The 14,427-nt window shown below is 36.5% G+C and overlaps 1 protein-coding gene and 1 non-coding gene across 2 annotated transcripts; both read right to left on the reverse strand.

Moving 5' to 3' along the window:
- Positions 1-101: 101 nt before the first annotated feature.
- LOC134368514 (structural maintenance of chromosomes protein 1B-like) lies at positions 102-13,349 on the reverse strand. The gene is made up of 6 exons (XM_063084955.1): positions 13,241-13,349; positions 5,513-5,701; positions 4,071-4,183; positions 3,778-3,981; positions 1,181-1,414; positions 102-251 (listed from the first exon to the last, which is right to left on the reverse strand). The coding sequence occupies exons 1-6, from the start codon at positions 13,347-13,349 to the stop codon at positions 102-104; spliced, it is 999 nt and encodes a 332-aa protein (XP_062941025.1).
- LOC134368748 (U5 spliceosomal RNA) lies at positions 12,458-12,573 on the reverse strand. Its single transcript, XR_010022458.1, has one exon. It is a non-coding gene; the product is annotated as a U5 spliceosomal RNA (small nuclear RNA).
- Positions 13,350-14,427: the final 1,078 nt, after the last annotated feature.

Below are 14,427 nucleotides of genomic sequence, written 5' to 3' on the forward strand. Positions count from 1 at the left end.
CTAGCACCCAGATTTTTAGTTCCTAATACTAAAAGGACCAGAACTCCTTGAAGAAATTACTGACTCCTGGGCAAGCTCACACAGGCTAAAGCAGGCTGATTCTAGGACTGGCCCCTACGAAATGAGCCTGGAACATCTTGTAGTGCCAAAAACGTAAGGAATTGCCCCCAAACCAAAATCTCAATGATGGGGATATGTCGAAGGGACACAGGAGTCAATTCAGAGTTCTTCATAATGTAAACTGCCATAATCTAAGCAACAAAATAAACAATGCAGTATTAGATTATAACCTCAAATATAAAATATCCTCATACCCATACTGATGTAAATAAATAATTGAATAAATAAATAACTCAGAGACAAACCTCCCGTATAGAAGAATTCTAAATAAATTATCTAGATGCTCTGCCCTGGATGCAGAACATAACGCCCCGTTCCTCAGGTTTGGGCTCTGCCTCGTGACTCCCTTCCAAAGAATATAGTATGAAATTGGGGGAAATAAAAGAAGACCTTTCCAATGGAGAATCCTGACAAAGTCAGGTGCTCAGGGTCAACGTAACAACCATGATATCATGTTGATATTATGATATGTGATACAGGATGTGATATGTCCTATGACACATATCACATGTTATCATCCTGATGCCTTATGATGAGAATGGCATTTTATTTCTGTCGTCTTCCTCCCCGAATCCCACAACCCCAGTCTAATTATAAGAAAAGTTTTCAGACAAATCCCGACCGAGGAACATTCTGCAAAAACCTGACCAATACTTAAAACTGTCAAGGGCATCAAAAACAAGAAAAGCCTGAGAAACTGTCATAGCTGAGAGAATCCTAAGGAGACAGACAACTAAATGTAATAAGGTATTCTGGATCAGAAAAAGAACATTAGGAAAAAATTAAGAAAATATGAATAAAGTGTGGACTTAAATTAAAAATATTGGGACAATACTAATTTATTAATTCTGACAAATTATCACACGAAGATGTTAATAACAGGAGAGACAGGGTGGGGAATTCTGTACTATCTTTACAATTTTTCTTTATATTTAAAAGGATTCCAAAATAAAAAGATTATTTTAAAAAGTCAACTTTCAAAGTGTCATTTATTTTTTATTTTCTATTGATCAACATAAAGCCCAGCTATTACTACCTATTTTAAAAAAACTCAATTTACTTCTTTTTCTGTCTGATGTAGTTGTCTGGTTAGCATTCCACGTTCCTTTTTCTTGGCTTTAACTCTGTTTTCATGATGAGAAAGAGACTCTTTTGTGACACTCAAATTCCTATTCACACGCTCTAACTCAGAATTCAGAAAACGAATTTTCTTCTCATTGTGATATAGTACGAAAAGGGGTAGTTGTATCTTGATGACTTTCAGTTCTCCAAGGAGACTCTGGTAACGCTCTGCCTATAAAACAGTAAAATTCAACAGCAGTAAAAAGTGAGTATACTTAAGCTGACCTTTCATAAACCCAACGACTGTACCAACAAATTATGTCTAATGAATTTTCATTTGTGTCACTAAGAAACAGTATTCTTGCCCAAAATAGCATTATTTGGGGAAGGTTGCTGAATACATTTCTAAATTAAACCAGGAAACCATTAATTTTGTATCCATGCGCTCAGTGGTGTGCTGGTAAGAACAATGGAGTGGCACCCCTAACCCGGCTCCTAATCCCATTTCTGTCTTGAGGAGTTTGGCAAGTCCATTAACATTTCTAGCATCAGCCTCCTCATTTGTAAACTGATGAAAGAGCATCATGTAACTTGTACGGTCCCTAGCAATTTTAAATTCAAGGATTCCAGGCAAAATTCCTGCTACAGGAAGTGATTTTCCTACTGATAGAACTAATAGGACTATTATAGTTCTTAATTATAGGTGAAGAGGAAGAATTTCCTTAACATTGATGCTATTAATAAAGAAATAAAGGAATGAAGTCCCTCAAGAGGAGAGCTCCTAATCAATGAAGAATTTCAAGTAACAACTAAATGGTCATCCTCCAGGATGTTGTAAAAAATTAGGAAGTTGGACTATTCTAATTGTCCTTATCATGTTTCAAGTTCTGTAATTTTATGTTATTTCTTTACACTGTGACTACTGCAGTTTGACTTTCACTGCTACCACACCTTTTTACTGACAAGCGGACACACACACATTAAAAAAATATGAAGAAACAGAGAAACACCACGAATAAGAAACATATCCACTTCTCATTTATTTCCTTAAATATTTATTGAGTATCTACTATGTGCTAGGCCCTGTTCTATGTGCTGCTGGGAGTATAGTGAAGAACTATACAGACTGTCCATGCTCTTGTAAAGCTTATATTCCAGTTATCAGTATGGGGCGGGGTAGAGGAAGGGGAATCAGAGAACAAACAAACAAACAAATAATAAACAAGATCATTTCATACAGCAATACATGTTCCAAAAGAAACAATACAGGCTGATGTGACAGTACAAGGGAGGGGATGCTAACTGAGATTGGGGCAAGGGCTGGGGGTGGTGGACATCAAATGCCTGCTTGAGAAAAGAAAACGGCATTTTTATAAAGACGTGAACGAGAGAACCAGCCATGAAAAAATCAGGCATACAGCTCTCTAGGCAGAGGAAATAGCAAAAGCACCAGGATAAATGGGAGCTTGATGTATTCGCCAAATAAGAAAGGTCAATAGGGTAGCAAAATAGAGGAAGTTAAGGCTTGAGAGGTGAATAGATACCAGATCAGTAGGCAGGAAAGGAGACTAGATTCTCAGTGCAGCGGGAAGCACTGCCCTGGAAGCTTTCATGCAAGGGAAAGACAAGATCTGATTTACGTTTGAATAAGATTACTCTAAAATGCAAACGATTACAAACCATAGACAAGGCACTATACAGTCCTTCACAAAGTTCGTGGGAAAATGGAGCTAAAAGATAATACTAATCTTTCCAAGAACTTCATGAGGACCCTTCGTACTAGGCATTGTGAAGGGCACCAAGACATACCACAGCATTTGGAAAGTACAGCCATGATTTCCTAGGGGTCCCCAAGACCCTTTTAGAGAAACCCAGAGGACAAAACTATTTTCATAATAATACTAAGACATCGTTTACCTTTTTCAGTGTGTTGACATTTGCACTGATGATGTAAAAACCAATGGTGGATAAAACTGCTAGGCCTTAGCACAAAAAGATTTAATGCTAAGTATTTAGGAGAAGTTAGCTGTCTTCTATTAAGCCAGATGTTAAGGAGACCGTAAAAATGTAAAACTGTGTTGCTCTTCTAAATAATTTGTTTGGAAAATGTAGTTATTTTTCATAACAATCTTATTTATGTTAACATGTAATAGGTTTATTATTGCTGTTTTTTACATGGACCATTTAATCTCTTTTTAAAATTTCCAGTTTGATTTCAAATACAATAAGGATTGGTAGATAAAATCCACATGCACAAAAACTCTTTGTGGTCCTCAGTGGTTTCTAAGTGTGTAAGGGGCTCAAGATCCAGAAGTTTCAGAACCTCTGCTACATAAGATATAAACCTATCAAGCGTGTTTCTAGTTGAGAAAATCAGACATTTTAGTAGTTCAGGTTGTCCTGCCTGTTTGGGATTAAGAACGCAAATAGTGAAATATATATCCAAAAGTTTATCTTTACTGAACACTGGGCTTTTTTTTTCTTATATTATTAAAGAAATCATCTTGGTAATCCCATGCCAATACCTAGCAACTCTAACAGACAAAAAGTTTTGGTATCTAACACTTACTTTGTTACATCTTCATGACATCTTACCTCTTCTTTCTCTAATTGTGCTTGTTTGCGCTCTGCAGCTACACTTTTTTTCTTATTAAAATTAAACTGTGCATCCTCTTCAGTTTTTTGTAACTTTCTCTTCTTTTCCTCATAGTCTCCCATTAGTTCTCCTGAGCTGCTGATTTCCTCGAAAAACTGGGTCCTTTCTTTGGGTTTTTTCATTGAAATCGACTCTACACTTTCCTTTTAAAAACAGTAAATCACACCAACACATAAAATATAGTGATGTATTTTCCCAGCTATGAATCCAATAAACTACTACAGCTACTTACCTGAGAAACTAGGCAGTGTCGCGCTTTGACTGTTATGCCTATCTTTTCCAACTCTGCTGTGTAAGCAGAACAACTCACAGGATTATCATCACAATGAAATTCTGAGCATCCGCCTAATATAAAAGGATAAAGACTATTACAGGAAACATAAATATCAGACATCTCTCTACAACCAAAGAAGTTTATTAAAATTATTTTTGTTATTGAAACGGACAGTGATGCAATAACATAATCATATACATATTAATAAATGCATTTAATCTGCCAACAAATACTGATTGTCTATTAGGAGGGTACTTTAGAAAGTTCATGGAAAAAATAGATTTGAAAGATAATACAAATCTTTCCATGAACTTTTTGCAGGACCCTCGTATATGCCAAGGACTATTCTACAGTGGTGAACAAAACAGTTAAAAATTTCTGATCTCAAGGAGCTTATATCCTAGTCAGGAAGACAAACAAAAATAAGATATGCCATAAAAATAAATAGTATATGAGAAAGTGGTAAATGCTGAGGAGTAAAAATTAGCTGGGAATGTGGAATGGAAGTTTCTGTTTAGCGGGGATAGGCTTTGCAATTTTAAAAAGTGCAGGCAAAGGAATCCTTACTGATATGGAAACTTTTGATTTAAAAATCTAAAGAAAGTGAGAAAACTAGTCACTGAATATATCAAGGTGACAAAGTGGTGAAATGCTTAAATTACTCATGAAGGCACATGTATAAAAGAGTAAGTACTTCTAAAATCATCTGTGATAGCATTTGGGGGAGGTTAATAAGACAGCGTTTATACATTACATGTGTTCCGGTGGACATTGAACAGTAACAACAAAACAAAAACAAAAACACGTATTTATAGAGGCTCTGTGAAATCCAAGCATAAGATAAAAAAATAAATAAATAAACAACTCTCTATGTTGTTTATTCAGACAACACAGGGAATTCATGAAGAAATCACAACATACAAATTCAAACATTTCACTCGAGTTGCTTTTCATGGTAAGAAAATCTGTCTATACAAGCCAAAACTATGCATGTAATTAGTTCATCATAAGAAAAGCAGATAAACATAACCTCAGGAAGAACTTTTATAACTTCTCTCTCTTTGAGGTAGACTCCTTGTATCTGATCCAAATATCCAGATATAAAAAAGCTATTTGACAGTAGGGGGATTTGATCAAATACAAGGGCACTTCGAAAGTTTTGTAGAAAGATTTTGAAGTACCCTTATTATGTCTGCTTAAGGAAGAGTCTTAGTGGAGCATCAAATAGATTCTGTTCCTTGCCTCTGAGATTTTCTATTGAACAGGGGGAAATAAACCCTCTCCTTCACTATGCCAGTGGAACAACAATGATCACCCTTCAAAGAAAGAAAAAAATGAACAGGCAATCTGACTTAATCCTAAACAATCAAATGACAAAAGCAAAAATCTGCAGAAACTACCTCGGATAATCCTTGTAAATGTTTTCTCTTCCCCGCTTTCCTCCACATACACAATTTTTACACTTGCAGAAGAAGAAAGATATTTTCCAATATGTGCTCCATGAATAAGTTCTTGAATATTTTTCACTCTTAAATTAGCTGTTTTCTCTCCCATTACAAAACGGAGTGCATCCATTACATGAGATTTTCCTGGGGAAGGAAAGAGAAAAATTCATTCGTTCTTAATTATAAAAAGCCTTGACCAGAGCTGAAGAAATCAGGACACGACTGGGAGTGAAATACAGCCAATATACATGCCTAAATACTTCTGTCCTGTCAATGTTCATATTGCACGTGACTGACAAGTTTTTCTTTGATTACTTGTTTCTATCATGCAGCTATGGTGGAGCATTAAGAGATCTAAATTTAAGGATCTAAATCCCAGCTCTCTCCCATTTTTAGGCATTACGCCCCAGATAATCATTTAACGTCTATGAATTTCAGTTATTGTTATTTTATAAATAAGCATCTTCAGTGCTGCACTAAGCACTCACATACTGAAGAAAACAAAGGCTAACTAAATCCATGGTCTTCCCAACTGACAAACCAAGGTTGCTAGACTATTTATGACTGGTATGAGATGGTGCTACAAAAAATTATATAGCAGGCCTGAGACTGCTATCCTGTGAAAGTCCTGCTTACGAGGTTGGCTGGCATCTGGGGATTGGGTTTGGGATTTGGGGAGGGTATCTACCATTCCCTGATCAGAATAGCTCATTGTGCCTTAAATGTTTGTGCAAACACCATGATTTATGCTAACACATGATTTCTTTCTTTTTTTTTTTTGTCGTTTTTTCGTGACCGGCACTCAGCCAGTGAGTGCACCGGTCAGTCCTATATAGGATCCGAACCCGCGGCGGGAGCGTTGCCGCGCTCCCAGCGCAGCACTCTACCAAGTGCGCCACGGGCTCGGCCCAGCACATGATTTATTTCTAAGAATCTAGAATTTTGGTATGTGCCAGGCAGAGAGGACCTGTGTGACCATCTCCCTGTAAAAACTGAGTCTTCAGTGGGGTTCCTGAGTAGGCACCATTTCACACCTGCGAACTTGTTACTGGATGAATTAAGCACTGTGTGACTTCAGTGGATGAAGGCTCACAATCTTGCACCTGGTTTCCTCAGACTTTGCCCCACGTGCCTTTTCCTTTTGCTGTGTTTGCTTTGTATCTCATCACTATAATAAATAGTCCTGAGTACAACTATGTGCTAAATCCTGTGAGTCCTCCCTGAAAATCACTGAACCTGGGGATAGCCTTGGGGATTCCCCACCCCAATGTTAAATTTGTTATCCAACCATGGGCCAGTAATTTCCTCTATTTTCCAAGAGGCAATATCAATGCAGCTACTACCATCTGTATTTATTTATTTTTACCTTTCTCACATTCCTCCCCCATATCCACAAGCAATTAAAATTTTCAGTGACAGAAGGAGGAAAGTAACATGAAGAAAGAGAAAGGTATACTGTCAGTCACTAGAAATATGGCTTAGTTTTAGAGATTTAGGATCTTTCAAAAAAAAAAAAAAAACAGAAGTGGTTAACATGCTGCAAATTCATTTAGCCACGTCACAGTTAACCAAAGTTAACCAATAGCTACAAAATGTGGCTTTTGGGCTAGCTACTGTAAGACAGTGCATGTAGGACAAAATAAACATTAGTGGAATTGAATAATTAAGTCTAACACTAACATAACTAAACAGAAACTATTTTTGATCAATCCTTATTTAAAATCTGCGTAAAATAAATACTTCCCCACCCAAATTCACTCATTCAATTAATATTGTCCCTGACTAATAAAGGTTGTATTCTGTCAAGTGTCAGACAGTACACAAAAAAGACAATTATATGTTGTAATAAGTATAAGGACATAAACTGGGTGATGAAATAGAGTAACAGAGAGGCAAGGTCAGATAGGATGGACAGAAAACATTTATTAAGTGCCTACCTGCAGCTAGTGTTAGCTAAACAACCATGTTGAAAAAATGAATGAACGAATCAAGGCAGGTTTTATAATGATCAGATTGGGGACTTCTACTGTATATAATTTAGAACCAACATCAGGAAAATTAGGCTGAAAGAGTAACTTTTAGGCTGTCATCACTTGATAAAGATGGATCAAGTATTCAAAGATATAAAAATTACACTGTCATTCTCTAAGTCCCTTTTGATTTTAACTCTACATGACTCTCCCATTCCTCTGCTTCTTTACCACCCTTCTACTAGTTCAAGTCCTCCTTACTTTTATGAACCTCCTTATCTGGACTCTTCAACTTTCAGTCTCTTACCCCCTGATGTTCATTCATTCATTCTAGAAGCATTTTCTGAACACCTATTTATCAGGCAGTTTGCTAAGTAGTAGGCTGAAAATACAAATCTGTAGAATTGCACTGTTAAAATTTATGGGAGGCCATATTTTGGACTAGCCACCAGCACTAGGCCCCGGCAGAGGAGACCAAACCGAAATGGAGTCACTCATGGAAGTGCTACATAATCAACTGAAACTTTAAAGAAGCAGGTAAATCCCCAAACAGATCAGTTTTTCCTGAAAATAGGAGATTCACAGCAACCATTTATAAAGAGCCCAGCTAACCTGAGTCGGCATAATAAGGAAGTCTCTACTTTAATCCTCACAAAATAGTAACCTGTAGTGACCTGATGTTAACCAGTCCACTTCCTTTTAATTGTTCTGTTTCCTTGGTCCCTCCCAGGAAAAACGAACCGCTCTGTCATGCTCAGCAGAACTTCATTCTATAAAATAGAATGAGGTACTTCCTGATCATACAATCACAAATAAATGCCAATTAGATCTTTCAACTAATTTTCTTTTGTAATTTTATTTTTTTACTCCTTCAAGGTGCTTACAGTGGGGAATGTCAATTTTCATTGAACCCTATTTTATGCCAGACACCACACATTTGTAATTTTGTCTGTGCAACCATCTTATGAGACAGGGATTTAATTTTCATTTTACCAATAAAGAAACAGAGGCTCAATGTCAAACAAATCATGTTTCGTAGTGATGTGTCTATTTCCAAAAGCTATGCTCTTTCCACTAAAAGCAGGAAATTCTGGGCCGAGCCCCTGGCGCACTTGGTAGAGTGCGGCGCTGGGAGCGCTGCGATGCTCCCGCTGCGGGTTCGGATCCTATATAGGACTGGCCGGTGTACTCACTAGTTGAGTGCCGGTCACGAAAAAAGGACAAAAAAAAAAAAAAAAAAAAAAGCAGGAAATTCTAATAGACTATTTAACAAATTCTAAGATAAAATAAACACAAAGTAATATATAGGCGCTTAGAAGATGCACTAATGATTGAAGGCTCTGAGTAGGCTTTGCAGGAGATAATTGTGAGCTAAGATTTAAAGAGTAATTAAAAGTTTAGAGAAGGGGGTGCAGAAGATAAAATACCATCCCAGGAAAGAGAATAGCTTCATCATAGGTACGGAGAAGTGATAGAGCATTGTACCGTTTCAGTAAGAAACCAAGTAATTCTATGTAGGTACAGCAGAGCTTACAAGGTTGGGAAACCTAAGAGACAAAGATGGGGAAGTTAAGCAAGAATTACAATATGCTACATTAAAGGAATTAAACTTTGTGTTGAACATTATGTGAAGCCACTAAAGGATTTTTCTTTCCAAAAATATATTTTACAAAGATTTCTCAGACAATAACCCTACAGGAAAATGGTCAAAGGACACAAACAGCAATTCAGAAAGAAATACAAAGGCCCTTAACCATATGAAAAGATGCTCAAACTCACTCATAAAAAGAAAAATGTGCAGAAGAGGTAAATCTATAATGACAGAAAGTAGGTGCCGAGGGATGGGTGGAGAGTAGATAACAGCAAGCAAATGCTAATGAGTACGAGGTTTCTTTTTGGGGTGATGAAAATGTTATGGAATTGGTACACAGTGATTTGAAGATGGTTGCACAACTCTGCGAATAACCTAAAAACCATTAGAGTGCAGTTTAAAGGAATGTATTTTATGATATGTTAATTACATCTCAATAAAGCTGTTGTAAATAAAAATTCTAAAAGAGTACTTCATATATTTTCTAGCCCTGTACACTGAAATGGATCAGAACCAATGTTATCTGAATGCACTGAGTATGTCTAGTTCCTAGATGGTCTCTAATATCTTTCCTACTAAAACGAACTAGAAGTCATTGGAGAACTAACTAATTCCAAGTCTGAGGCAGGGAAAATTGAAGATGAGCCTGGGAACTAGGACATCATATTTCAGAAACGAAAGATCACAGGAAGAAGCTTGATGGAATTCTGACTGAATGAAATTATAATAATATGAGCATCAAAAATGATTTTGGTGGATTAAAACACACTGCGTCAATGACAATTCATGAGTCTATAATGATACTAACAAAACATAAAAGAGAAAAATTCATTTTCACCATTTAGGGCAGCTATTCAAATCTTTTTTTTTTTTGTTTGAAGATATTAATTAAAAGGAAAGGGGCATTAATCTTGTTTTTCCAATGTGAATTGTATTTTAGGTTAATCAAAAAAACCCATTTATTAAAAGAAAGCACTTTTCTTTTTTGAAGCAGGGAAATACCATCCATTGAATGTGCAAAGCATGACAGAATTAGAAAAACTAATTTTGTAAACCTTAATGAAATGCTGATTCAAAGATTATTCACTGGCATTAAAATCATAAAGTAAATGTCAATAGAGAACATTTGAATAATACCAAAGTAACAGTGGACATTCTAGTTAGAAAGAAGGAGAAAATCTACACAGTACAGGAGATCACCGTCACCATCCCAATCCACGGGTCAATTTTTAGCATTACTAAGAGTACAATAAGCAGGTATTATGTGACATAATGCAATGTGAAGTACACAATATCTCCTATGATGGAGTCTAGCCAATAGGAAGCAGTCAAACAAACCTAAATGTTTTGTAGGAAAAATTTTCTAATCTTTTCAACAAGTCACTGTTATAAATAAAAAGACTGTGCCGAATAAAGAGAGAGTTAAGGGCTGCAACAACCAGATTCAATACGTGCTTCTAGTTTTGAAAATGGTTTGGTCAAAGAACATTTTGGAGTCAGCCGGGAAATCTTAATTTGAGCTGTGCAGCAGATGAAATGGTCGTTTACTAAAAAAGGCAAAGATAATTTCGTGAAAACAATAAGTCAGAAAACAGTATGTACTGGATAATCTCATTTTCATTTTTTACAAGTTTGCATTAAAATATGGCCCTAAGTATTAGAGTAGTAATCTCTGAATTGTGGGAATATGATCTTTTTTTTTCCTTTTTTAAATTTTGTTTATTTTTATTAGCGTATTCATTGTTACAAATCATACGTATTCTTTAAGCCCCGTATCCAATCTTCTCTCTCCCCATTCCCCTCCCAGTTTTACTTCTTTATTCTTGTTTGTTTTCTAATTCTTTACAAAGATATATATTGCTTATGTAATAATAAAAGATTATTTTTTTTAAGAATTCTGCAGCCATTATGAATTATTATTATTTTTTTTTTTTTGAAGAAACACTTTCCTGGTTAGAAAAGTAAAACATTCAACATAGGGAATTGGGAAAATATAATTAGCTCAAAATCACAGCATTCAGAGAAAATCTTGGTGATGGAAATGAATCCTGAATCTTGTCAAATGACTTTTCTTCATCTATCAAGAAAATAAAATGGAACAAATAAAGATTACTCTGGTTTCACTTTGCCACATGGATTTACAGTAGGATAAGCCTGAAGGTTGGGAACTCAGTAATCAGGTTACTGCATTAATCCAAAAAAAGAGATGATAAGATCCTGAAGGGAAGTGATAGCAGTGGGAATATAGGGAAGAGCACAGGGCTATTAAGGAGGTAGAACTGGCATGATTGGTAATATACTGGCTGTAATAGGGAGCATTTATCAAGGGTGAAGGAAAATTCATCAAGTCGGTAGTCAGATGAAACCCTGGGAGAAAAGCCTTCTAAGCCCCAGGACCAGCAAATGCTAACACTCTGAAAATGGCAATGTGTTGGGCCTATGCAAGGAAGGCTATAAAAGAAGCAATTCTGACCCAAGTATAGTAAGTGTGGGGATTCCAACCTTATATTCTATTGTTTCCTTAGATAAACACTACATGCTGGCCAGTTTGGAATATTAGCTGTGGCACAAATAGACATTCACAAAACCCTGGAAACACACTACTCTTTTGAGTACAGCTCACACGCCATCTTCTCTGGAAAACCTTTCCTGATCTAAACCTCTTCCTATGTGTACCTCCCCAAATCAAATGTTTTACTTTCCTTGTTTAAAGTTTCATAACCACTGTTACCTGGCATTCTATCTCAATTAATGTGGTATTTTCTCTTTTTTTAAGTAAAACATTTCATTAATAATCTTTTATACTGATTACACAATAAAATATTATTTTGTATCTGTTGGATTCAATATATTAAAATCAACTTCACCACATGGTTTCAGGAGGTGACCTAACAAAGATGGAAATGATGACTGTAAGAGAGGCGGGTGATCTGAAAGCTTGCAAATAGAATGGAAGGAGCTATTGCTTCCAGAACACTTGCCCCCAAGTTTACAGAACACTTGCCCCCAAGTTTAAGCTCATGAAATAAATTCACAAAATGACCAGGCAGTTTTCATCTTTTGGTAAGGGGCAACAATAATCAACCACAATGTATATCGAGAAAATAAAATTTAAAAAAAAATAGATAATTGTGGAAAGTTTAAAAACAAATAAAATAAAATATGTTTTTAAAATAATAATAAATAAATAAATAAATAAAACATCTTAACTAATTTGAATATAGGTTAAAATATCAGTCAATTAATTTTAAGTTACTTAGTATAAGAAGACAATAAGAAAGTTAAGTAAAACTCTAATGAAAAGCCAATAAGTAAAGTCGCTGTTTTAACAACATAATTAGCCTTGCCAAAACAAGGATCCAAAAAATTCGTTTAAGACTCAGAGTTGTTTCTCTCCATGGAAATCTTCAATAAAAAGCAAAAGATTTACACAATCTGATGAGAAACCAGAGTATCTAGTGTTACTTTCTTACATTCCCTGTAGGTTAGGATCAATAGCTGTCTTATTCTGCATATCTTCTTCTGCTCCTAGCACTAGATTTACGTCAACAACTATTTGCTTAATCTAACTGAATGGAAAACGTAAAGGTTAAGATTAAAACCGAAATTTTTCCTTTACTCCTCCTCCAAATTAGGAACATATCGAGTTTTGGCAGGTGGTGACAATAGGAAATTACTATAAAAAGAATGACCAACTAAATTAAAATATAACAGGAAATGATCCATTGCCTTAATGAAATCTACATGAATGTGCCAGTAATTCTTTGAGATTAAAAATATCTAACACGAGTTCCAATGAACATAAATGAAATATCACCCATTAAATTAGTCATGGAGGAGTAGTATATTGAGTTTGGCCTTCATATAGCAAAAAGAATGTGAACAGTCAAGACCAAATCCAGTTTTACCTAAACCATCCCGAGGGGGCATGGAGGGGGAGGACCCGGCTCGAGGGAGGGTGGAGGTTGGGGCCCGGGACTCATGGTGGGGCCATCCTGGCCTGGTAGGGGCCTCCTGCAGCCCAGTTTGCATGGCCGCCCTCAAGTCCCCTCAGTCCCCTCAAAGTGCTCCCAACTGGGCCGGGTGGAGGAGTTCAGGTCCTGCCCTGAGGTGCCTAGTTACTGGAGCCGTTGGGGCCGATGATGCAGGTGAACCTCTTGAAGGGGCCAATGACCTGGCGGCCCCGCCACGACTGGAAGTTCTCCACGACCAGCACCTGTAGGAAGCCCATGGGGGCAGCCTCCTCTCCACAGCCGTGTCCTCACGCCTGGCGGGGAAAACGCGGGAAGAGCTTCTCCAAGTCTCGCGAGCCCAGAACGAGTCCACAGCAGGGACAGCGCCATTCCTTAGCAACCGGAGTTATTGAAACTCTCCTTCTAATCTAATGTTGCTAAAAGTTTTTACCATGAAGTGGTGTTGAATTTCTTTCACAAGCTTTTTCTATACACATTGATGTGATCAAATGTTGTTTTTTCTTTCTGTCTGCTCAATTGTTAATGTAGGAAATTACAATTAAAAATATTTTGTTACAGTAAATCACATTTTTGTTCCTTAGGCACAGCCTGTTAATTCACTGCTGTGTTGAATGTGCCGTTAATTTAATTAAGATATTTGTCTCTCCCTGTGAGCTTGGCTCAAGTGTCCTTTTCAAGGTGGTGTCCTCTTCTGGTGCTTGAATGGAAGACAGCTACCCTGGGAAAATGAATTGAATAATTGCCCAACGTTTTGGATGCTTTAGAAATGTTTACTTAAGGTGGTGATGAGTTTTCCCTGATAAATTTGTAGAACTGACCTGCAAAAGTGCCTTGTCCAGGAACTTTTGAATATGGCTTGGGCTTAAAATGGTTTTATTTTGCATCATTTGATTAAAGGTTTTTCTTCCTTATAAACAAATTTATTCCTGAACTCCTTTTTTTTTTTTTTTTTTTCTAAAACATCATCTATTTTACTTAGGATTTCAAATGTAATATCATGTTTGTAAGAAAAAATCTTTTTTGCAAAAAGTCTCAAGCGCATGTCACATTACAGCAAATAGTATAGAGAACCCAGTAAACCAGAAATTCGCCATCAACAATCTTCAGTGAAGTGCCAGTCTGGTGTCAACTATCCCCCTACCTCTTCTGCATCTGAGAAGCTGGAATAAGGTGAAGCAAATCCAAGACACCATAGGATTTCATCTCTAAGTGCATCAGCCCGTATTTCTAAAGATATCTACTCTTTATAAAACTTAAAGTCAGCATGGTTTTCATTTCAAAACATTTAAGTAAGTCATTAATATAAACAACTGTCCAATTATGTGTCACACGTAA

The sequence above is a fragment of the Cynocephalus volans genome, chromosome X (assembly GCF_027409185.1).
Source record: "Cynocephalus volans isolate mCynVol1 chromosome X, mCynVol1.pri, whole genome shotgun sequence".
NCBI lineage: Eukaryota > Metazoa > Chordata > Mammalia > Dermoptera > Cynocephalidae > Cynocephalus > Cynocephalus volans.